This window comes from Grammomys surdaster, unplaced genomic scaffold (assembly GCF_004785775.1).
Source record: "Grammomys surdaster isolate TR1022 unplaced genomic scaffold, NIH_TR_1.0 309, whole genome shotgun sequence".
In the NCBI taxonomy this organism is placed as follows: Eukaryota; Metazoa; Chordata; class Mammalia; order Rodentia; family Muridae; genus Grammomys; species Grammomys surdaster.
The window spans coordinates 1655928-1677361 of record NW_021604728.1 but is presented as its reverse complement, the minus strand read 5'-3'; the positions used below and the strand labels follow the sequence as shown (position 1 = coordinate 1677361).

The following is a 21434-nucleotide window of genomic DNA, read 5'->3' as shown; positions in this document are numbered from 1 at the left end:
TCTGGCCCTGGTTTCTAAGCTGTAGCCAAACTGAAAAGGGCAGTTTGTCTAAAACTAGGTAAACTTACAAACATATAGGAAGTTAAACATATTTGGTGGCCTGTGGAGGCCACGACCAAGGAAAGAAAGTTCTGGGAGTATCAAGAGCTAGTGTTCTTCCAAGCATCCTATAACACTTGTGCCAACACAAACCATCTTCAGGTAATGTGGGCAGAAACTGAAGGGACTCCTTCCTGGTTCTTTGGCCAGTCTGCTATTTGGTGTGCTGTTCTGAGCTAGGATGCCTTCTCAAGTGGCATTCAGCATAGGCATACCCACCAAGGAACTAAGATCCAGTTTTCTGACAGGCTTTACCTGACCAGAGTCACTCCACTAAAGGGGAAAGATGCAGTAACTAGATTACCCCAGGCCCTGATGTTAGTGCTGGCTTTGTGCTTCACCTGTCCACTGTCCTCACCCCATGGCATTGATTCTGAACATAGCCTTATTCCCTTGGCAGATGTGGCTTTACTCTATACCCAATCTGGTTAACAGACCTAAGAATGCAGGCCCCCTCAGAATTCAAGACCCCTGGAAAGGAGACTGATTCTCCTGTCTTATATTCCTGAGCCCACAGCTACTCTCAAAGAATTGAGGCCAGAAAGCTCATCACCGGTTTATTAGACTCAACATGCTGCAACTTCTAAAGGGGGGCTTAAAATTATACAACAGGAGAACATAGCTCTAATTCAGGGTCCCAGAATGCTGTGTGAGAGTACAAGAGGTGGGCAGGGAAAGGATAGGGAGTCCTATGAGTTCTGTTGGGAAAGGAGATGGCATGGACCCACTTCTCCCCAGAAGCCTTTAGGGAGAGGAAGAATACAAGCCTGAGCTAGAGCAAGATGCCTGTCCTCTTGCACAGGTGTCTGTTTCCCAGTCACATGGACATGGTTACTGAAGAGCGCAGATCTTCCCTAGGGCTGCCTAGCAGCTGAAGCTGTCTCTGCCCTCCCAGATCCAGGTTGGTAGCTTAGCGAGGATGAGATCAAAGTTGGGCCAAACCTTTGGGGTCCGTGGATGTGGAGTCCTGTTGGGAAGGCTCAGGGACAGGAGGCCTTTGTCCCATATGCTGGTCAAGAGTGTCCACCACCTGCTCAGTCAGAGCAGAGATGGAGCAAGGCCGAAGAGGCTGGACAGCCTGTGGTAACTCTGCCCCTTCTCCCAGAGTTGGTCCTTCACCTGATGGAGGGCTGGGTGGCTGATCCTGGGAGTAGTGACTAGGTGGGGGAGGGATTTGGCCCAAGACAAGGGCAAGGGTCACAGGCCATCTACTTGAGGGATGCCTTGGAGTACGCACCTTGTCGAACTTCTTATGGCTGTAGAGCTTGTTTTTGTTCATGAAAGTTAATAGAATCCAGTCACACAGAAAGGAGCCCTGGAATCAGCAGGTTCGAGTGGGTAAAGGCATACCAAACACTCCCTACCTGACCCAGACCCCCCCCCCCCCCCCGCAAGGGGATTTGGATTTCTTACCACTCCGATGGAGGTCAGAGCAGTGGCCAGATTGATGATGGTGGGAATGAGACTGAATTTCCCTGCCTGTAGAGAACACACTTGCATTTAGTTAGACCTTCAGCACAAGCTGCTTGTGGCAGAAGTGGAGCTTGAGGGTGGGATGCTGTAAGGGACACGGAGCTAGCTCAGCACAGACCTCGGTGGAACCCTTCAGCTGTGAGTACCTGTCCATGCACAATAACATCGATCCGAATCCCATAGGCTTTGATGAGAGTTCGAGTGGTGGTGGTGCCATTCACCTTGTAATACTTGGCAAACCTAGGGCCGAGCAAACCAAAGTGGTGTGGAAGCTGTCAGCCTGAGGACTGTGACACTTGTGCACACTCATCTTCCTCTCTTTAGGACCACTTCCAGTGGAACTATAGTCAAAGCAGCCACCACTGTCTACGTCATGGAACCAGACATTCAGAGAACAATGTACCTGAAGTTATAGCCTGAGGAGGCAGGGTCATACTTGGGGTCGAGCCTCCGGAAAGAATATTTGGGGTTGCACTCTGATTCAGACAAATCCAGGTCACAGTTCCAGTTGATGATGACTCCAATGACACCACCCTGCAGAAAAGTTGAGCCGAGGAGGGTTGGAGAGCATAGAGCAGAAAAACCTCAAGGGGTAGGGTTCAGCTCAGAGTCAAGGGTCCAGGGAACGAGTGACTTTCTGGCTTTGGAGGCATAGTGAGGTACTAGCACCAGTCATGGGACCAGGTGTCAATAATTAAGCAGGTGCCTGCCACAGACGGTGATCACATTTCTCCCCTCTGCCTAAACACAGCTAAAGCTGGCCAAAACAAAGAAGGTACATCTAGATGCAGTAAAACCCTTCCTGGGTTGCCAGATGCTGACACCCAGCTTCTCTGTCCCTCACCTTGTGTGCTAGTTCTGTGAAATTCTCTCCTGCCTGCTCTACAATGAAGCCCAGCCTGAAGATGGGACAGTATGGGTCAGAGTCCTGATCAAACGTGCAATGCTTCAGGTAGTCACTCTTCTGGCTTGCAATGTTGCCCCTAAGGAGTAGCAAAAGACACAGACCTGTACTCTAAACACCTGGCACCCAGCACATGCCTATACACTGGCCGGACATTTGATGTTACTCTTTCCCTCAGACTCACTTGGAGAACTTGAACTTGGGGTAGTGGATGCTGTTCTTGATGAGGATGGTGAAATTTGGGGCCATTTTGCCCAGAAAATGGCTGCAAAGTTACGGACAGTGTTTTAGTCTCTTTTTCCCCAAAGCCCAGGGGAAAGGAGGACATGGTCTCCCTCCTCCTCCCAGTTAATCTGATCTTCATCAGTAAGGAGAAAGAAGACTGCCAATAGGGTCTGCGGTTCCTGCATACTTTTCAGAAGTTCCATCCTCCACTGGGCACCATGCTGACACCTCGCAGGTCTTGGAGTCCCCATGATAATAGGGCACACAGTGACCTGTCCGAATCCCTACAGGACACACACTGGTTAATCTGCTGAGGTCAGTGCTAACCCCGCCTTCCCCACTGTCCCTGGTACACACTGACCATTGCCTTGCATGTCCAGCTGTCCGGCCACACAGTCGTCATCTGAACCGCAGGTAGAACTGTGAACCCTCATGCTCTAGAGTGGAGATTGTAGGTCAGAGGGTAGACTCTGTAACTGGCCTAGGTTTACCCAGACCACCCTTAACCCGCCTCACCTCTGGGCATGTTCCCAGGGTCTGGGAAGGGGTAACCTCGATCCTGGTGATGATGCTGACTACACTGCCCCCCTGGGTGCAGAAATAAAGGCACGGTGGGCCTGTCAGCTCACTCAGACCAGTCACACCGGAGAGGAACATCGGGCCTGGGGCAGGAAGCGCCGCACCTCCGGGGGCTTTACATATTCCTCCACGTCCCACACTTTGTGTTCCGACATGGTGATCCCCTTGACTTTGGTGATGATGGAGCTCTCCGGACCGGTCTCGCTGTCCTGGTAGCTTTTCTGCACGATGAAGACGTACCTGTGGGACAGGGCGGTGCCGGCTCCGGAGGCAACCCTGGAGAGACCAGGATATCCCTCTCCTGAAGCCCTAAGGGCGCCCGCGCAAGCCCCCAGCTGAGACTCCCCTTCCGCCCGATTGCCCACTGTGCCCCGGCCCGCGCACCACACGAAGTAAAGCAGAATGAGCAGCTGCACCATGCGGTGCACGAATCCCAGGCGCCGATTCCGCACCACGATCACCTTGGGCGTCTCGTAGTCCCAGAACGCGGACCAGCAGCCCCGGGCCAAGCGCCGGACCATGGCCGCCCCCGCGGGAAGCCGGGTCTGTGCAGCGGCCATGGCCCAAGGAACTCGGTCCACCAGAGCTGCTGGAACACCTCACACCCTCGGCTCGAGTGGGCAGGCTGGGGGTGTGGCCTCGCTCCCCGCCCACTGTGACTGTAGCAATCTAGTCCCTTTTCAAAGCTGATGGAGTTGTATCTTCTGGTCTCCCTGAAGGCTGCAGGTGCGGCCGGGTGCGGCTCAGAGTGCAGCCTGGCGGTGCAGTTGGTGGATCACAACTCTAGTTTGGTGGCAAGGAGGGCGGAGAGGCCAGGCCAGCCAGGAGAGACCGAGACCAAGAGAAGCTCCACACTGGGAGAGTACAACCCTCATCACTTGAGGCTCAGAAAAGGCTCAGGGACTGAGGGCAAGCACCCCAGGTTTCTCATAACAGACACACAAGGGCGCAAGCTCCAACCCTCATTTCTCCATGGAACTGCCCATTGCGCTATTAATTCCGTTTCCAACCCCCACAACCCCTTGCAAATTGTTTCCTGGTAACTGATTAGGTTTCTCTTGCGCCCAGGTTATTTGAAACAAATATCAAACATCTAAATATGTCTCAGACAGATGATTTTAAGCTGTCTTTTATGGGAATAAGATGCGTTTAGCGTAGGAACAATCCAATGAGCGTAGTACATGCTGTACATTGTGTAACACAAAACACGTTCTCCCACCTCAAAATAAACCCCTATCCGTGAAGCCGCTATTCTTGTTCCCCTTCCTTATCCCACAGTCGTCTTCCTATCTCAAAGGGTTTTTCTTTGAAATATGATACCTACTTTATCATGTTTTCAAGATCCACACACATGTGGTCATCTTTGCTACTATTTCAAAGAAAGGCCAGAGCAATTCCATCCTTGGTAAGCCTGGATATCTCTTTGCTGTTGCTAATAGTACCGTTAAATTGCATATTTGAACGGTTTGATTAAATCTGAACAGTGCCTAGGGAGCAAAGGCAATCTAATTCAGAACAACCGAATGCATAATTTTCGGGAATATTTTGTAACAGAAGGCTGGGTCTTAGCCCATCTCAGACTGTCAGTTGTCCAGATCCCTTCCAGACAGGATCTCCCCACCGGTAATCACCAAGCTGATTACATCTTTCCTGTTTTCCACCAAAGACCTCCATAGATCTTGGTGCCATTATTTGTGAGTCCTCCTTTCTTAGCTAAATCCTGGTTTAATTTGCCTGAGGCTGAACATGCTTTATACAAAACCAGTAATCCCACCACTTGGGAGGTGGAGACAGGAGGGTTCTAAGTAGTCAATCCTAGTCAATCCTAAAGAGATAACAAGGAGTGCTGGGACTATACATCAGGATAGCTCAGTGGTGGAACAACTTGCCTAGAACTTGTGAGCCCCTGGGTTCAGTCTCCACGCCCCCACCCAAAGGAAAAATCTCAAGTGAACAAACAGCCCACACACTGTAGAACAGACAGAAAGGTAGATAAGTGAGAACAAACTGAGACTATTATCAGGAGGTGGAGTCAGCATCAGACACGAGCACCTGACAGTGGAGACCTGGGAGAGGAGAAAGGGGACTCTAGGTGCCTAAGGAGTTGTGGTCCTGGGGAGGGGTGGCCCACAAGGAGCCAGTGTCCTACATTGCCAGGCAGGGATGTGTTTGGCTATTAGTAGCTAGTCCTGATTTTTTGGAACAGAAGTAAAAAGCAAGGAAAGTGTGGTGGGAGGCCATGTCCCATGTATCTCTATATCCTGTGCAGAGGGCGGGGTAGGAAGCAGAAGTGGAGTGGAATAGAGTTACAGCTCAGAGACTAGAGGCCAAGTTCCTTGGCTAACCTGTAACCCTCTACTTCAAGGCTGACGTCTGCTCGGAAACTGCAGTTTGGCTGCTCTCACAGCACAGAGGAGCGAGTGGACCTGAGGCAAGGAGGTAGGGCCACTGGGTACCCTTTCTACTCCCAGGAGTAAATCAGATTAGTCTATCCTGGGTGGGTGGGTGCTACCTGACAGGAAACGGCATAGTTTCTGGGTCTACCCAGCAGTTGCAATCATCCCTTTCCCTCAAAACAGAGTGAAAAGTTAATTGCAAAATGGCTTCTTCTGAGACAGTGCACAGCCTGGAAAACCCCTGCTTTGTACAAGATGAAATAACTTAGAGTAGGGTGTAGCCTGATCTCAACAGTCACCACAAAGCCCTCCATACACAACAGAACACATCTTCCCATTAAACTGCCTTTCTAGGCCCTGACACCACTCTTCTCTATGGAGCTGATGACTCCAAGCCCTTATGAAAGTGGAGTCCAACAGGGTTTGGCCTTTTGTGACTAGCTGATTTACTTAACATGGTGCACTCAGGGATTTCTTGTGCAGTAATCCTTTGTGAACAGTGGCAATCAGTGATCCTTTAATACAGAGCTTCTCATGGGCAATAACAGTGTTCTTGGGCTGTGTGAGGTCTATCCTGCCCAACTTGGAAACAGGGCTTGTGACCTTGTCAGAACTTAAAGGAATAGTTGAGGCTTAAAAACAAGAATCTTAACCTGGTTTCAAGCACAAAAAGAACACAGCAAGTTTGAGAGTCAAAAGTGTTCAGGTTGTGGATCAATTTATAACATATGAGGCCTATTAAGCTATATGGAAAGAACACTTGCTGAGTTTGTACAATAGCTGTGGATCTGTTCCCTTGACTGGGACAATGCTATGTGCACCTAAGCACCTGGTGGCAAAGGGCATCTCGGACCCTTGACTTGCTGAGAAGGAAACAGGAGTGGCTTCTTTCTACCTTAGCAGTCAGTCCCATTCCTGTGGCTGGTACAGTCAACCACAGGCAGTGACTGGGAAGAGGAGAAGAAGGAGGCCAGTGGTCAGCATGGGGCACAGGGGTGTCTCACATTACTAACAAGAAGTACAACTGGTCTCGAATTGGAAGAGTAAATAAAAACCCTGAGAGCTGAGGCCGGAGAATTGGCTGAGCAGATAGGAGCACTTATCCTTCCCAGCGTCTACCACTCCACCTGGCTTTATTTTTATTTATATTTTTTATTTTAAATATATACATATATTTATGTGTGTAGGTGTTTTAAACTGCATCTGTGTATGTGTACCATGTGTATGCCTACTGCCTGCAGAGACCAGAATGGGCATGGAGTCCCCTGGAACTAGAATTACAGACAGTTGTGAGCCATCATGTGGGTGCTGGGAACTGAACTCACATCTTCTGAAAGAGCAGCAAGTGCTCCTTAACTGCAGAGCCATATCTCCAGCACCCCGTTTTTATATATTTTATTTATTTTGTGTGCATATATATGGAGGAGGAGCTTGTATGGAGATCTGAGGACAACGTGTGGGAAATGGTTCTCTCCTCCCGCCATGTGGGTCCTGGGGATCAAACTCAAGTCATCAGGCAGGAGCCTTTACCTGCTGAGTTGTCTCAGAATCCCCACATCTGGCCTTTTCTACATGAACTCTGGGATTTAACTCAGGTCCTCATAATTGCAAAGCAATCACTTTACTGACAGAGCTATCTTCTCAGCCTCACAGTACTGCTGTTTTTTTTCTAAATGTTTTATTTTTGATTGTGTATGTGTGATTGTATCTGTGGATCTGTTTATATGTATACAGGTATCCAAGAGGTTCAGAAGAATTACCTGATGTGGGTGCTAGGAACCAAACTTGGGTCCTCTGCAAAAGCAGCAAGCACTCTTTACTGAACTATTTCTCCAGCCCCACAGGTCTGATTTTTATAGAATAGGCTGGATCTATATATTTTGTTTCTCAGGACCAAAGATTGTTTCTCTAGGAGACATGAAACATTGTGGAAACATTATGGACAATAGGCTGGACCTGTATATTTTGTTTCTCAGGACCAAAGATTGTTTCTCTAGGAGACATGAAACATTGTGGAAACATTGCTGACAGTGGTTACTCTGTGAACCCTAACAAGATAAAGCCAACAGGTTATGAAGAAAGGGCTCTTTTTCACACTGCCTGATGGCAGCCATCTCTGCTAGGGTCATCAGCTCGCCTAGAGTATCCTACAAACTCATACACAGTGTTGAAACACAGAGGAAAGTTATTAATCATGTAGTCAAAGATGTAGTTCCAGAGCTGAAACTAGTGATTGGTGCAAATCATTAATCCCATTACTCTGCAGGAGGCAGAGACAATCATATCTCTGTGAGTTCAAGGCTAGCCTGGACTGCATAGTGAATTCCAGGCCAGCCAGGGCTGCAGTGTGAAAGCCTGTCTCAAATAAATTAATAAACAAACAAATAAATTACTGTTTCAAGAAGGGGAGAAGAAGAAAAATCATTGTTTCAACCTGTCAGATATAATTCTCAGTTTTGTCTTTAAAATTTTCTTTCTGTGGCTGGAAAAAAAATGGCTCAATAGGTAAAGCATTTGAGGGCACTTGGGAGCACAAACCTGAGTTGATCCCTGTAACCCATATGGTGAAAGAAGAGAATTGACTTCACAAAAATTATCCTTTGACCTTCACATACGCACTAAATTAAAAAATAAATGAAATAAGTTTTCATGCCCTTGAACCTCCAGGAACATACCCATAGTTTACTAGAACACATCTGTTCCTAGTGGAGTGCTGTCCGTTCCAAATAAACGCCAATGTTTTTTGGAGGGTTTTTGAGGTTTATCTGTTTGTTTGTTTGTTTGTTTGTTTGTTTGTTTTTGAGATAGAGTAGCACTGTGTAGCCATGGCTGTTCTGGAACTCCCTATGTAAGCTATGTAGACCAGGCTAGCCTTAAAGAGATCTGCCTCTGCCTCTTGAGGGCTAGGATTAAAGCCGTGTGCCTCCTTGTCCAGCCCAGTACTTCTAATAAGGAATCTACAATGAAAATGGTAAAAACGCAGAATGTAAGAGCCACGGCAGCTGTAAGACTCAACAATTCTAAGAAGGGAAATCATGGGTGGGGAGGTGGGAGTGGGAGGGTGGGTGGGGCATATCCTCATAGAAGCAGGAGGAGGGGGGATGGGATAGGGGGTTCCTGGGTAGGGGGGAAATGGGGAAAGGGGATTACATCTGAAATGTAAATAAAATATCCGATTAAAAAAAGTAAAAAAGAAAAAAGAAAGTTCAGAAAACATACAAGACTTAGGACACTTAGAAGGTTACAAGACTTATAAGGCTCCTTCCCAAAGTTATATAAGTAGTAAATAATTACTAGGAAAGAGACTTTCTATGGAGTAGCCAGCAAGTTGGACAGGGAGTTCCAGGCATACAGAATTCACAAGTTATCCCCGATGCTGGCATGGCCTTTTGGTGATTTATCTGCCTTTGGTGATCTATCACCCATAGTCCTATAAATAACCCAAATAAACTCATCAATTCACTAATTAAAAAAACAAACAAAACAAAACAAACGAACAAACAAAAAACCCACAAGGCTCACAAATAATAAAAAGAGGGCACTTAACCTGCTGGGCTTTGGCTGTGGGAGTGTGTTCATTTCATTTTATTTTTTTTTTTTTTTTTTTCAGAGCTGAGGACCGAACCCAGGGCCTTGCGCTTGCTAGGCAAGCGCTCTACCACTGAGCTAAATCCCCAACCCCGAGTGTGTGCATTTCAAACTTCTGTGGCACGTAAAACAAAATGATGTACTCTTTTAAATGTGGATTTTAGAAGAGGATGTGTTCAGTCCTTGTAATAAGCCTTTTTACCACTGGCTTTTTATCTTTTTTTATTCCTTTCTTTCTCCTTCATCTCCTCTTCTTTTTTTTCTCTTCCTCTTTCTTTTTTAGTGCAGATCAAAATAGTACTAGGTCTTCAGGCTGGCTCCACAGTGGGGTTTCCTCTGGTAGGTGGTGACTATGCTAAGTTCAAGATCCGTGGAGCTATGCACTTTAAATGGTGCATGACACTTGTTACATGAGAATGTTGCCTGAAAGAGAAACGGAATCCAAATTGCCCCTTCCATAGCAGTTTCTTGAGCAGCAAACACTCAAGGGGGTGGAGACTGACAGTACAGCACCTGGGATCAGAATCTGGTTGTTCACAAACACGGTTCAGGGGCTGCCTCTGGCCTCAGGGAGGCTCTTCCTGAAACTTCATAGTATGACATTACAAGTAGTCATATTGGATGTATTTGTATATTTTCTGTTAGATTGTAACAAGGGGAGAATTATTCCATTCTGCTCACAGCATTGGGAAGATAGGAAAGATGTTCTCTGGCTTGTCCCATGAACACACCACACTTTGCAAACTCACGGTAGCCTCTGGCATGAGAACAACCGTCTCTCACAGATACCGGTGATAGCTCAGCGTGGAATACTTTAAAAGTAACTCGGAAGATTCAAAGGTAAAGAGGACATAGCTACATGTGGATGGAGAGGGAGACACTATGTTTCATTGCATGAGGGCAGAGCAGCTGCCACATGTTACAGCAGCTGGATGTGAGGCGGGCAGGGGAAGGGAAAAGACATATCCCAAAGTCCCAACATCCTGTACTCGGACTCTGCCAGGCTATCTGGTAACCTTTCCCCTTAGCTCTTCACTGCTTATGCCAGACATACTTGGACCAGGCCGAGCTCATTAACTGCTTCTTGAGAGGAGTAGACACTGTTCTTAGAAACACAGGAAATCCAGTCCACCCACAGCCTGTGGATCATTCAGCATTTAGAGCATACCAAAAGAAAAACACAGGGACCGTGACCCATGACAAGAACAGACTGAGCAGAAAGAGTTCAGGAGAGACTCCTGTAACAGCTGCTGCATGCGAGGAAGCCACTCTGAAGGTCTTAGCAGCTCTGTGGAGGCAAAAACCGAGGGAGAGTGTACTCTTCTGATGTTACACTCCTTAATGTTTGGCCTCTTTCCTGGCTCTGCCTTTCACAGAGAATCTAATCCATTTGTAATTAGGTTCAGTGGGAGGAAGGGATGTTGAAAGTCCAGGGTCAAGCGAGAGATACAGCCTGGTCAGTAAAGTGTTTGCTGTAGAAACATGAGGATCTGTGCTCCATCCCTAGAACCCACATAAAGAAGCCCAGTGTGGGCCTGGAGGTGGTGATGCATGACTTTATTCCCAGCACTGGGGAGGCAAGGCAGAGGCAGGCAGTTCTCTATGAGTTCGAGGCCAGGCTGGTCTGCAGCAGATGGAGCTCTAGGATAGCCAGGGCCATGCAGAGAAACCCTGTCTCGAAAAACCAAAAAAAAAAAAGAAAGAAAGAAAGAAAGAAAAAGAACCACCCCCACCCCCCCCAAAAAAAAAGAAAAAAAGAAAAGCCACAGACTGAGCTTCCAGCTACAGCCTTCTGGAAAAAAAGTTAAACTACAGAAACAGAAAAAGAGAAAACCCAGCAATTGCCTTGCTGGGCTGGGGGAGGATGAACATGGACAACAGGCAATTCTGCATGATGCAACAGTGGACATGCCGTTTCTATTTGTCCAGTTCTGAAACATGTGGCTGACAAGTCAAGGCCCATTGTAAACTTTGAATTTGGGCAAAAGTGCCCCTGTACGTTCATCAGTGTAGCTGCCCCCCCACACTAGTGTGACACATTACCAAAGAGAAAAGGGGACTGAGGAAGAAAGTAGATTGGTAAGAACTAGAAATCTGGGCTGCAGAGAGGCTCAGAAGTTAAGAGCACTAGCTGCTCGCCAGAGGTCCTGAGTTCAATTCCCAGCAACCACATAGTGGCTCACAAACCATCTGTAATGGGATTCGATGCCATCTCCGGGTGTTTCTGAAGACATGGTACTCATATACATAAAATAAATAACTAAATTTAAAAGAAAGAACTAGAAATCTACTGTCTTTACCATTTAGGGGTTACCTTTATTTTATTTCAGATGGTTGTGAGCCACCATGTAGTTGCTGGGAATTGAACTCAGGACCTCTGGAAAAGCAGTCAGTGCTCTTAGCCACTGAGCCATCTCTCCAGAAGTATTTATTTATTTTTATTCGATTTATGTGCTCCAGAATACATTTATGTGTTCCATTTGTATGCTAGTACCCAAGGAGATCAGTAAAGAGTGTTGGATCTCCTGCAACTGGATTTACAAATGACTGTGAGCTGCTCTGTGGGTGCTGGAAATTGAATCTGGATCCTCTGCAAGGACAAGTTCTCTTAACCACCAAGCCCTATCTCTAGCCGTTTGTTTATTTGTTTGTTTGTTTGTTTGTTTTGAGGCAGAGTCTTACTATGTAGCTCTGATTGGTCTGAAGCTCACAGAGATCCTCCTGCTGCCACTTCCCAAGTGGTGGAGTTAAAGATGTGTGCTTGGTTGAGAGAGAGAGAGAGAGAGAGAGAGAGAGAGAGAGAGAGAGAGAGAGAGAGAGAGGATCCTCACATAGTCCAAGCTGGCCTCGAAGTTGCTATTTAGCTAAAAAAACTGATGCTGACCATCATGCCTTTACTTCCCAGTGTTGGGAGTACAGTCATGTATCATCTTGCCATGTTTATGCACTGATAGGGGAATCAAACTCTATGTGCAAGGAAATTAGTCTACTTTGCCTTGTGCACACTTTTTTTTATGTAAACCCAAAGCTGCTCATAAAAAATAACTATTTATGGGTGCTGGAGAGACAGCTCAGAATTTAAGAGCACTTCTAGAGGTTCTGAGTTCAGTTCCCAAGCAACCACACAATGGCTCATAGCCATCTACAATGAGGTCTGGTGCCCTCTTCTGGCCTGCAGGCATACATGCAGGCAGAACACTACATAAAAAATGAATAAGCCTTTCCTGGAACTCTGTAGACCAGGCTGGCCTCGAACTCAGAAATCTGCCTGCCTCTGCCTCCCAAGTGCTGAGTTTAAAGGCGTATGCCACCACTGCCCAGCAAATAAGCCTTTAAAAAAATAGAAAAACAAAAAAATTACAAAAAATTAATTGTTTATAAAAGCTATTTTATAAGAGAAAGTACTGGGGAGGGAAGGGGATATTTTACTGCATGCCAAGGGCAATGCTTATTCCATAAAACCCTGACAGGCCCAACAGGAGATGTCTGTCACGGTGTGGACACTGTTGCTGCTGTTGCTGCTGCTCTGGGCTGTGCCCACATTCCAAGCTAAGAACATGAAGGTGGTTTCAGGCTACAAGGTGAGCTCAGGCTGTGCCCTCCCATGCATGTCTATTAGAAGGCTGGAGACAGGGTGGGGAATCCAGGACCTCGATGGAGCAGAGTTAACAGGGGCCTGGAGCATCTAGGCAGGCCCAGTGGGGAGGGACTCGAGAACACAGACAGTGAGTGGCACAATCATAAAGGTATCTGAGGGTCTATATCTCGTTGCTACACCTAACCTTCATGCAACCCCATTTTAGTGAAGTCCTAAAGACACGGCACACTGGGAGAATGTTCCAGAAGGCAGTGTACAAGGACTCTCCTAGGGTCTCCCCGACTCCTTTCTGTGCAATGTCATATCTCTTGTTGCATTTGCGCACACCCCAAATCACTCAATTCTGTGTCCTGTTGATCTGTGAGTCCTTTCTCCTCTGCCTTCTCTCCTGTGTGCCCTGCTGTGCAGGATTTGCCTGCAGTCTTTCTTGCCCATATTCCCTGTTCTGACACTTGTCTCTTCTATCTTCTATATCTCAGCTGAACTTCTGGACACCTGGCCTATGACAGACACTTTTTCTTTTCTTTTTCTTTTTTGGCTTTTTTCGAGGCAGGGTTTCTCTGTGTAGCCTTGTGACCTGACCTGCGGGTCCTAGTTATTCGTGGGGGCGAGGAGGACCACAACCTGAAAAAGAACAGGCGAGAGAGAAGAACGGACTCAAGGAAGCAATTGCTTGTCAAGAGTCATCTATTTGAACACCAAGTGCTTTTTTATAGTATGCTTTACAAGGGGAGGGGATAAGAGGGGCCAGGTGGTGGAAAAGTACAGAATCTTCATGGCCTGTGCCCTGAAACATTTCATGGTCTACACGGTACACTGCCTTGAATTATGGTCTACCTGCTATTCTTCAGAAGATATGGTACACTGCTTTGAGTTATGGTCTCCCTGCTTTCCTCAGAAGATACGGTACATTGCCTTGAATCTATCTGCAGCTGCCAAGCAGGATCTTGCGGTTACCAAGCTGCAGGGGACATTGTGCAGGTGGGGAAAGGTAGGGGGTGAGGGTAAGGGTGAGGATCCTGGCTTCTGGCAGCCTTGGCTGTCCTGGAACTCACTCTATAGCCCAGGCTAGGCTCGATCTCAGAGATCCACCTGCCTCTGCCCCCCGAGTGTTGGGATTAAAGAGGTGCACTGCTATGGTCAGGCTCACATGCTCTCTTTCACTCTCCCCACTTCTTGTCTTCCCCTTTTCCCAGGTCAGACAACTCATCTTGAGTTGAAGGGAGGTTAATAGAAGAAAGCTGGAGTGGTTAGAGTCAATGTCTAAACCGAGAAGGCCCCCTGGGAACTGGGTCTACTGCTGCCTTGAAGCAGGTGAACAAAACGCGGATGTTTCAGGGGATCGGAGAGATGTGTCGGTACAATTCTGAGTGTCAGAGCGACTGCTGTGTCACCAACAGCTTGAACCCACAGAAATTCTGCACCCCCCAGACCGTGTTTTTGCAATGTGTGTCCTGGAAGAAGGTGAGTGGGGCCCCGAGGGAGGGAAAGAAACCGGCAGAGGACACCTTCTAGCCCCACTCCTACCTGCTTTTGGATGAGGTAGAGGAAACGGGCCCCTTGGGAGGGAGAGAGAAGGGAGTTTCCAGGGGTGGTAGAGGGAAAGGGAGTCCCTGGCAGCAGAAAGTCCCCTGCTCCCTCACAGCCAAACGGGTACCCCTGTGACGTAAGCACAGAATGCCAGAGCAGGTGTTGCGTCAGGACTAGCAGCAGCCTAGACAAATTCTGCTCAGCAAAGACCATCTTCTTGCAGTGTGTGACTTGGCGCAAGGTAAGCATGGAGCAAGGGAACCATGGGCCCATGGGGCAGGATCCCTGGTGAGAGGAGGGGAGGAAGGGCTTCACTGGAGCTAGATGATATCTGAGCATCTCTCTCCAGCCCGAAGGAGACAAATGCCAAAACCACCTTGAATGCTGGACCCTATGCTGCCTCCCACTGAGCGAGAACAGCCCTCCCCACTGCACAAAGCGCACCGGGCTCCTGGCCCTCTGCCTGCCGAAGGTGAGTAGCCCACCCCAATCCCTACCTACCAACAAGCTGCCATAGGGGTGGGGTGAGGGTTATGTGTGAAACCAAATCCCATCAACAGAGGGTACAGCAGCTCCCAGTAGTTAGTGTCCATTTGTCTCTGTGGAGCAGACTTGGAGGAGGGGGGTTCCTGACCAGGCACTGAGCCCTGTGGGTATGAAAACCCTGTTGATCCCACATGGAGAGATCAGAAACTTGGAAGTCAGGAAGCTGGTATTGAAACTACCAGGAGCTGGAGCAGAACTAGTCTTCAGCCCTATAAGAGTGTGTATCTATCTGTACATGTGTGTTATATATACATGTCTGTTCTTTCTCAGTCTCTCTATCTCATAGTTCTGTCTCTGTTTCCCTCTGACTCTGTGTGTGTGTGTGCGCACGCACATGTGTGTGTATGTCTGTGGTGTTTACCAAGGAAAGGTACCATTACAACTCCCAGGCAGAAAGCATCTCCTAGCTTCTCTCCTTCCTACCTCCTTAGCTTTCTGCTGGCTTTTAGTGGATCCTGAGGACCAAAGCTCACAAAACAAGGGCTATGGGAAATAGGGGCTTGTGGGAATAAGCAGCCTAATTGTGTGCCATGGGGGCCGTGTGAGGTTAAGTACACAGTTTGTTGTTAGGCATCATAAATGCCATCTGGTGCACAGGGGTCTACAGCTCCTAAGGTTAACAATATGGCCCCTGTCAGGAGAGCCCAACCTATTGGGTGTGCTTTAGTTTGATCACTACATCAGACATCCTGATACATGGCTACCTCAGGGAACAGTTTGAAAGAGGGCAGTAGTCCCGTTCACAGTGTCTGAGCCCTGGACAATGGTGCTGTGGTCAGTGCTAGAATGAAGCTCATGCAATGTTTGTCTCTCCCTGATCTTTGCTGTCTTGTAGTGAATGAACACGATCTTGTGAGAACTAAAACTGGACTTCAGAGAGATGAGAGTGCTTTGCTCACATCCAGACTCTTTCCTTATTTGGGTTCTGAAAATCTGTAGGAATTAGAGACGTCTGTTGCTTGTTGTTAATGTGAATTCCTTGAGTCCCACACATGAAGCATCCAGGGGGGAAAATATCACAGGATCACTGCTCAGTTACTACACGTAAATAAAAACAACTGATTGACAAGAACCTTGTCTAGCCCATGTTTTTCTATAACAAAAGTATGGAAATCTTTGGAAACGTGAAGACACATTTGGGTCTGCTCAGCACCACTGGGATCAACAGAAGGGTTTGAGATGTTGGTGTCTCTCTTGAAGAAAAAGATTCAAGGACAGGCTGTGGCCCAGCCTGGCCTGCACAGGGCTGTAAGTTCAAACTTCAGTACCACAGAAGAAGACAACTTTTGGTTAACTAGCTTAATATTAAAATATTTATTGCCGGGCAGTGGTGGCACACGCCTTCAATCCCAGCACTTGGGAGGCAGAGGCAGGTGGATTTCTGAGTTCAAGGCCAGCCTGGTCTACAGAGTGAGTTCCAGGACAGCCGGAGCTATACAGAGAAACCCTGTCTCGAAAAACCAAAAAAAAAAAATATTTATTACATCAACCCTATAAAAGTTATAAATGTATAAGTTCAAAATGATGATATGCAATTTTTAATAATTGCTGACATTCCTAGGATATTTTATTTCCAACTTTTTGGCTTCATCATCATCTTTATACTTACAAAATAGCATTTTGGGGCCAACATGCCTCCTCGGTGAGTAAAGGCATTTTCTTGCCGAGACTGATAAACCTGAATTCTATCACTAGGATCCAGAGGTTGTGTAGTCGGTTGGCCTGATGCTGTTTGTATTGTAATGTTAATACTGGTTCCTCAAGAGGGGTTGCCCCTGAAGAACAATTCATCAGGTACTCAGGTGATGTCATGTGAACCTCTCCCCATTGTAACTGGTCAGCAAAAGGCTAGAGCCTGGGGGCTGGTGAGATGGCTCGGCGGTTAAGAGCACTGACTGCTCTTCTAGAGGTCATGAGTTCAGATCCCAGCAACCACATGGTGGCTCACAGCCATCTACAATGAGATCTGGTGCCCTCATATGGGTGTCTAAAGACAGCTACAGTGTACTTACATATAATAAATAAATAAATTAAAAAAAAAAAAAGGTTAAAAGGCTAGAGCCTGTGATTGGGCAGTGGAGGGGAAAGGAGGGACTGGAGGCTCCAGAAGGAGTGGCAGGTAGAGAGGGAAAGAGAGAGGACTGAGGAAGAGGAAGAAGAGGAAGGAGAGGAGAAGGAGGGGGAGGAGGAAGAAATTGAAATGGATGAGAACTGCTTGTCTGAGAGAAACTGCAAGTAACAAGGGGTCTTGTAGCTGGGGAACAAGTTACTAGTACTAGTACTAGACCTGGCCAATCTAGGCATATGGTTTATAATGAAAATATCTGGATTGTATGTCTTTTATAAGGGGCTTATTAGAGCTGGAAATTCCAACAACAAGGTTGTCATCTAATCTGTCCTATACCTTCATGTCCAGAGGTACACACACACACACAAACACACAAACACACACATATACATACACAAACACACACACACACCACACACACATACATTCTCATATACACATATACAAATACACGCCACATACACACAGTCTCACACACTTGTACACACACACATACCACACACACACACACACACACACACACACACACAGATGGGGGGAAAGGCATGAGTACCGCCCAACTGAATAAATGCAAAACTAACTAAATAAAATAGCATTCTGTGAAGTCGTCTAATGAGAGGAAGGAAGAGCAGCTGAATCCCCACTGAAGACACGGCCTGATTTCTTGTACAATCATGAGGATTTGTGATGGTTATTCTTGGCTGTCAACTTGACTACATGAGGGATTCATTAAAACTCAAATGACTGGGCATGCCTGTGAGAGATTTTTTTATTATTATTTTTGTTTGCTTTGGTTTTTCAAGACAGGGTTTCTTTGTGTAGCAGCCCTGGCTCTGGCTGTCCTGGAACAAACTCTGTAGACCAGGCTGGCCTTGAACTCACAGAGAGCTGCCTGTCTCTGTCTCTTGAGTGCTGGAATTTGTGCACCACCATTTCTGGCTGAGAGTTTTTTTTTTTTTTTCATATTAAATCATTTGATGTGGACTATTTCTGACCTAAATCTTTTCAGATCTTTATGTATTTTAATATGAGGATCAGTCAGGGCTAGTATGTAGAAGAATCTGTCAGCAGGTTAGGGTTCTGGTGCTGACTGTGGGTGGTACTCATCCTCTTAAGGGAAGGACAGCCTAACTGTGGTCAATTTTATGATTAGTGCCTGGTTTGGGGAATTCGATTTTTTTGTTATTTCTTTTTTTACTTTTAAGCAAGATCACAAGGATGCAAAATGAAAACCATGAACCAAGACTGAAAAAAAACAAAAAACACAGGAGTAAAGCAAGAAGGAGCCTTGAGCCACGGGCTCAGGTGTTTCTTTAGAAATTACTTCTAGTGAATGGGAGTCAGCTCAAGACCCTGTGCTGTTCCAAAGGCAGCCACTAGATGGTGCTATGGCCCTGGCATGAAAGAGCCTGGGCAGGACTTGGTACCTGATTCAAAGAAAATAAAACAGGCAAAAGTAGACTCCCCTTTGTGCCAGATTTCTCTGTGAAGATCTGCTCCGCAACACTTGTTTTTCCTGCTCAATAGTTTCAGCCAGAGCCAAGTGGACTGCAAAAAGAATCATAAGGATGAAGGGGATCACTGCTCTGCAGAGCCCTGGGCTGGAAGCCCCTGAAAACACAGTCTTGAACCTCTAAAATCAGAGATCAGGATGAAAGTTGGCTCGGAGGTGATTCCCGGGACTGTTGAGGCAGAAGCTTGGTCCATGGAAAGTAAAAACTAGTGGAACGTTTCAAGATGCAGCAAGCTGGGTATTGCTGATCCCTGGAGAGCCTGTCCAGGGCAATTACACCTCAGAAGTGCTTTATGGCTTTAATAATGTGGTGGGAAATGGGGGTGGCCACTGCTCAGCTGGTGGTGAGGCCGCAGCAGGAAGAGGACTCGGTTGGAGGCAACCAGGGGTCCCTCTGCTAGAAGTCTAGAGCATCTCATAATGTGAAGGTGGAACTGAAGATGAAAGTCTACTTATTAACCAGTGAGTGAGGACAGAAACCAGGTAGCAATGAATTATAGAAACAGTGAAGAGAAACATATGAGTTTACCAGGTACAATGAGGCAGAATGCTTGAGGTAAGAGCTGCCAAAAGGCAGAAGTTCCTCAGAGCCTTGATCACCTCTTATGTGTGTATAGAGCTTCTCTACTTGAGAGGCATATCAGACTAGGGGACGTTTACAGTTGGGGCACAGATGGGGTCTTCCAAACTTAACTCACATCATCTAGGAGTGAAGATAAGTGTTGTTTGGGGGTGATTTCATGCAGTGGCAGCAGCTGGCAGTGTACTGACAAAGCTCTACCTCTACCTCTCAGAGAACAGGCTTCTGCTGCAGCAGCTGCTGCTTCATACAGACTGCAGTTTCTTGCAGAGGTCTCTTGCCTCTTCTGCTGCCCACTGGATCCAAGATAAGGTGTGTCCCCTCACAGTGACATCTCATCTTGTCCCCTTTGTCTTCACAGAAACTGATGTCTAGGGACTAGTTGTTGGTTGGAGGCCAGCTTCGGGCAGGCAAGTCAGTGAGACACATATGGCATGGGCAGCTGTACTGGCTGGATTTGTTAACTTGGCACAAGCTGGAGTTATCACAGAGAAAGGAGCTTCAGTTGAGGAAATGCTTCCATGAGATCCAGCTGTAAGACATTTTCTCAATTAGTGATCAAGACGGGAGGGCCCCTTGTAGGTGGCACCATCCCTGGGCTGGTAATCTTAGGTTCTATAAGAAAGCAAGCTGAGCAAGCCAGAAGAAGCAATCCAGTAAGTAACATCCCTCCATTGCCTCTGCATCAGCTCCTGCCTCCTGCCCTGTGTGAGTTCCAGTCCTGACTTCCTTTGGTGATGAACAGTGGAAGTGTAAGCTGAATAAATCCTTTCCTCCCCAACTTGCTTCTTGGTCATGATGTTTGTGCAGGAATAGAAACCCTAATTAAGACAAATTGGTACCAGCATAGTGGGATATTCCTGTGACAACTTGACCATGTTTTGGGGAGGACTATAGAAGGACTTTGGAACTTTGGGCTAGAAGAGCTATGGGGTGTTAAGAGCTCTGTGGAACGTTTTGTAGGAGCTTGGAAGACAATGTTGAGAACAGTGCAAACAATGGAGGCCTGGCTTGTGAAATTTCAGAAGGAAGATTAAAGACTATTATCAGAGCCATTGTTGTTTTGATTGTGAAGATTCTGTGGTTTTGGTTAGCTGGGGCTGAGGAATCAGCTGTGATTAACAAGATACCAGAACTACTAAAGCAAAACCTTTGCATCACTGGGAGGATTGGTGCTGGTTAGCTGGAGCTAAGAAATTAGTGGTAATTAAGAAGAGACCAGCATCACTGAGGTGAAGTCTTCTGGGAAGTATTTTCTGAGAGCACAAAGAGGCTGTGTTCCAGAGATAGCCAAGGTTGTACCTTGTGCTGTGGCTGGACTTGGTAATGTGTAAGAGTCACCCAGGTGGTACTGGTTTTGAAGGCATGAAGAGGTCATGAAACCCTAAGATAGCAGCTGTGGAGGCTGATAGGCCAGTTCTGTTTCCATTATTTCTCCTGATGCACCTTTTGCCTTGGGTCTTCCCAGGCTGTGCTGTGTCCTCATTCAGAGACTCTCACTGGACCCAGATTCTCACAGAGAAGCCCAAATAGCAGAAGTTATCACAGATCTTGCACATCCAAGACCATCATCCTCAAAGGTAACATTCTACTCCAGAAAGGAATGTCCAGCCCGAAGGCCAGCGCCACACTAATGAGGTGTCAGCACCAGGTAAGCACCATTTTGGACCTTGCATGAGCTTGGAGTCACTCCCTTCCTTGCTCAGGGATTGAGGCATTGTGTTTCTTGGCTGTCAATTCAGTACTCATCTACAGGAACCCCTTAGACACATGGGTGGTCTTAGCCAGAGGACACCCTTGACCTGCTGTCCATTCCTCATGGTGAGTTCTATGGCCCTTGCAGTCCTGTGGCATTTAGACAGGGTCCTATGAGAGGCCTCCAATTCTACCTCAGACAGGGCTCTGACAGAAAATGTAAAAACAAAGTCAAAAAAAAAAAAACAAAAAACAAAAAACAGGTGTCAATGTGTAGCTCTGGCTGGCCTTGAACATGGTATGTTTTCATAGAAATCTACCATTCTTTGCATTTGCTTGGGTTAAAGGTATATGTGATCATACCTGGGCAACAAAGTATATTCTTGATGCCCAGGTTTTTTGAATCAATCAGATAAGGAAGGCAGATGAATCTCTGTGAGTTTGAGGCCAGCCTGGTCTATATACCAAGTTCCAGGACAGCTTGGTCTACATAGGGAGGCCCAGTCTACCCTGGGAGGGGGTAGGTGTCGAAGGACCAATCTGTCTCACGATTTTCGGGATGCAGGGGAAACGTTCCCCTCTGCCACCTACTCCGAGGCATCATTGTGTCACAATGCCCTTCGTTAAGAGGCTTGGGCAG

The 21434-nt window shown here is 47.0% G+C and overlaps 2 protein-coding genes across 6 annotated transcripts; one reads left to right on the top strand and one right to left on the bottom strand.

Annotated features, from left to right (window-relative positions):
* Positions 1-642: 642 nt before the first annotated feature.
* Positions 643-3919, bottom strand: P2rx2 (purinergic receptor P2X 2). Of its 4 annotated transcripts, none has more exons than XM_028777390.1 (12): positions 3665-3919; positions 3385-3520; positions 3218-3289; positions 3063-3138; positions 2889-2985; positions 2661-2741; positions 2417-2555; positions 1976-2106; positions 1719-1812; positions 1513-1578; positions 1337-1414; positions 643-1129 (listed from the first exon to the last, which is right to left on the bottom strand). In XM_028777390.1, exons 1-12 carry the CDS (start codon positions 3838-3840, stop codon positions 1025-1027), a joined length of 1251 nt encoding a protein of 416 aa, XP_028633223.1. In that variant the 5' UTR covers positions 3841-3919; the 3' UTR covers positions 643-1024. The 4 variants fall into 4 exon arrangements, with proteins under 4 accessions (XP_028633223.1, XP_028633224.1, XP_028633220.1 ...); XM_028777391.1 differs by having other exon boundaries at positions 643-1066; XM_028777387.1 differs by having other exon boundaries at positions 643-1414; positions 3385-3556.
* A 1700-nt stretch (positions 3920-5619) lies between these two features.
* Lrcol1 (leucine rich colipase like 1) lies at positions 5620-16008 on the top strand. 2 transcript variants are annotated; one of them, XM_028777411.1, is made up of 6 exons: positions 5620-5719; positions 12735-12845; positions 14201-14326; positions 14508-14633; positions 14742-14871; positions 15774-16008. In XM_028777411.1, the coding sequence occupies exons 2-6, from the start codon at positions 12747-12749 to the stop codon at positions 15875-15877; spliced, it is 585 nt and encodes a 194-aa protein (XP_028633244.1). In that variant the 5' UTR covers positions 5620-5719; positions 12735-12746; the 3' UTR covers positions 15878-16008. The 2 variants fall into 2 exon arrangements, with proteins under 2 accessions (XP_028633244.1, XP_028633245.1); XM_028777412.1 differs by having other exon boundaries at positions 5625-5719; positions 14742-14864; positions 15774-15982.
* Positions 16009-21434: the final 5426 nt, after the last annotated feature.

Bases quoted from the DNA above. Each gene is read 5' to 3' on its own strand.
- P2rx2 (XM_028777387.1), bottom strand. From the start codon at position 3,840: ATGGCCGCTGCACAGACCCGGCTTCCCGCGGGGGCGGCCATGGTCCGG. The intron at 3,139-3,217 runs GTGAGGCGGGTT...TCTCCACTCTAG, and splicing joins CCCTGGGAACATGCCCAGAG to AGCATGAGGGTTCACAGTTC. The intron at 2,107-2,416 runs GTGAGGGACAGA...ACTTTTCTGCAG, and splicing joins TCACAGAACTAGCACACAAG to GGTGGTGTCATTGGAGTCAT.
- Lrcol1 (XM_028777411.1), top strand. From the start codon at position 12,747: ATGTCTGTCACGGTGTGGACACTGTTGCTGCTGTTGCTGCTGCTCTGG. The intron at 12,846-14,200 runs GTGAGCTCAGGC...CGGATGTTTCAG, and splicing joins AGGTGGTTTCAGGCTACAAG to GGGATCGGAGAGATGTGTCG. The intron at 14,327-14,507 runs GTGAGTGGGGCC...GCTCCCTCACAG, and splicing joins AATGTGTGTCCTGGAAGAAG to CCAAACGGGTACCCCTGTGA.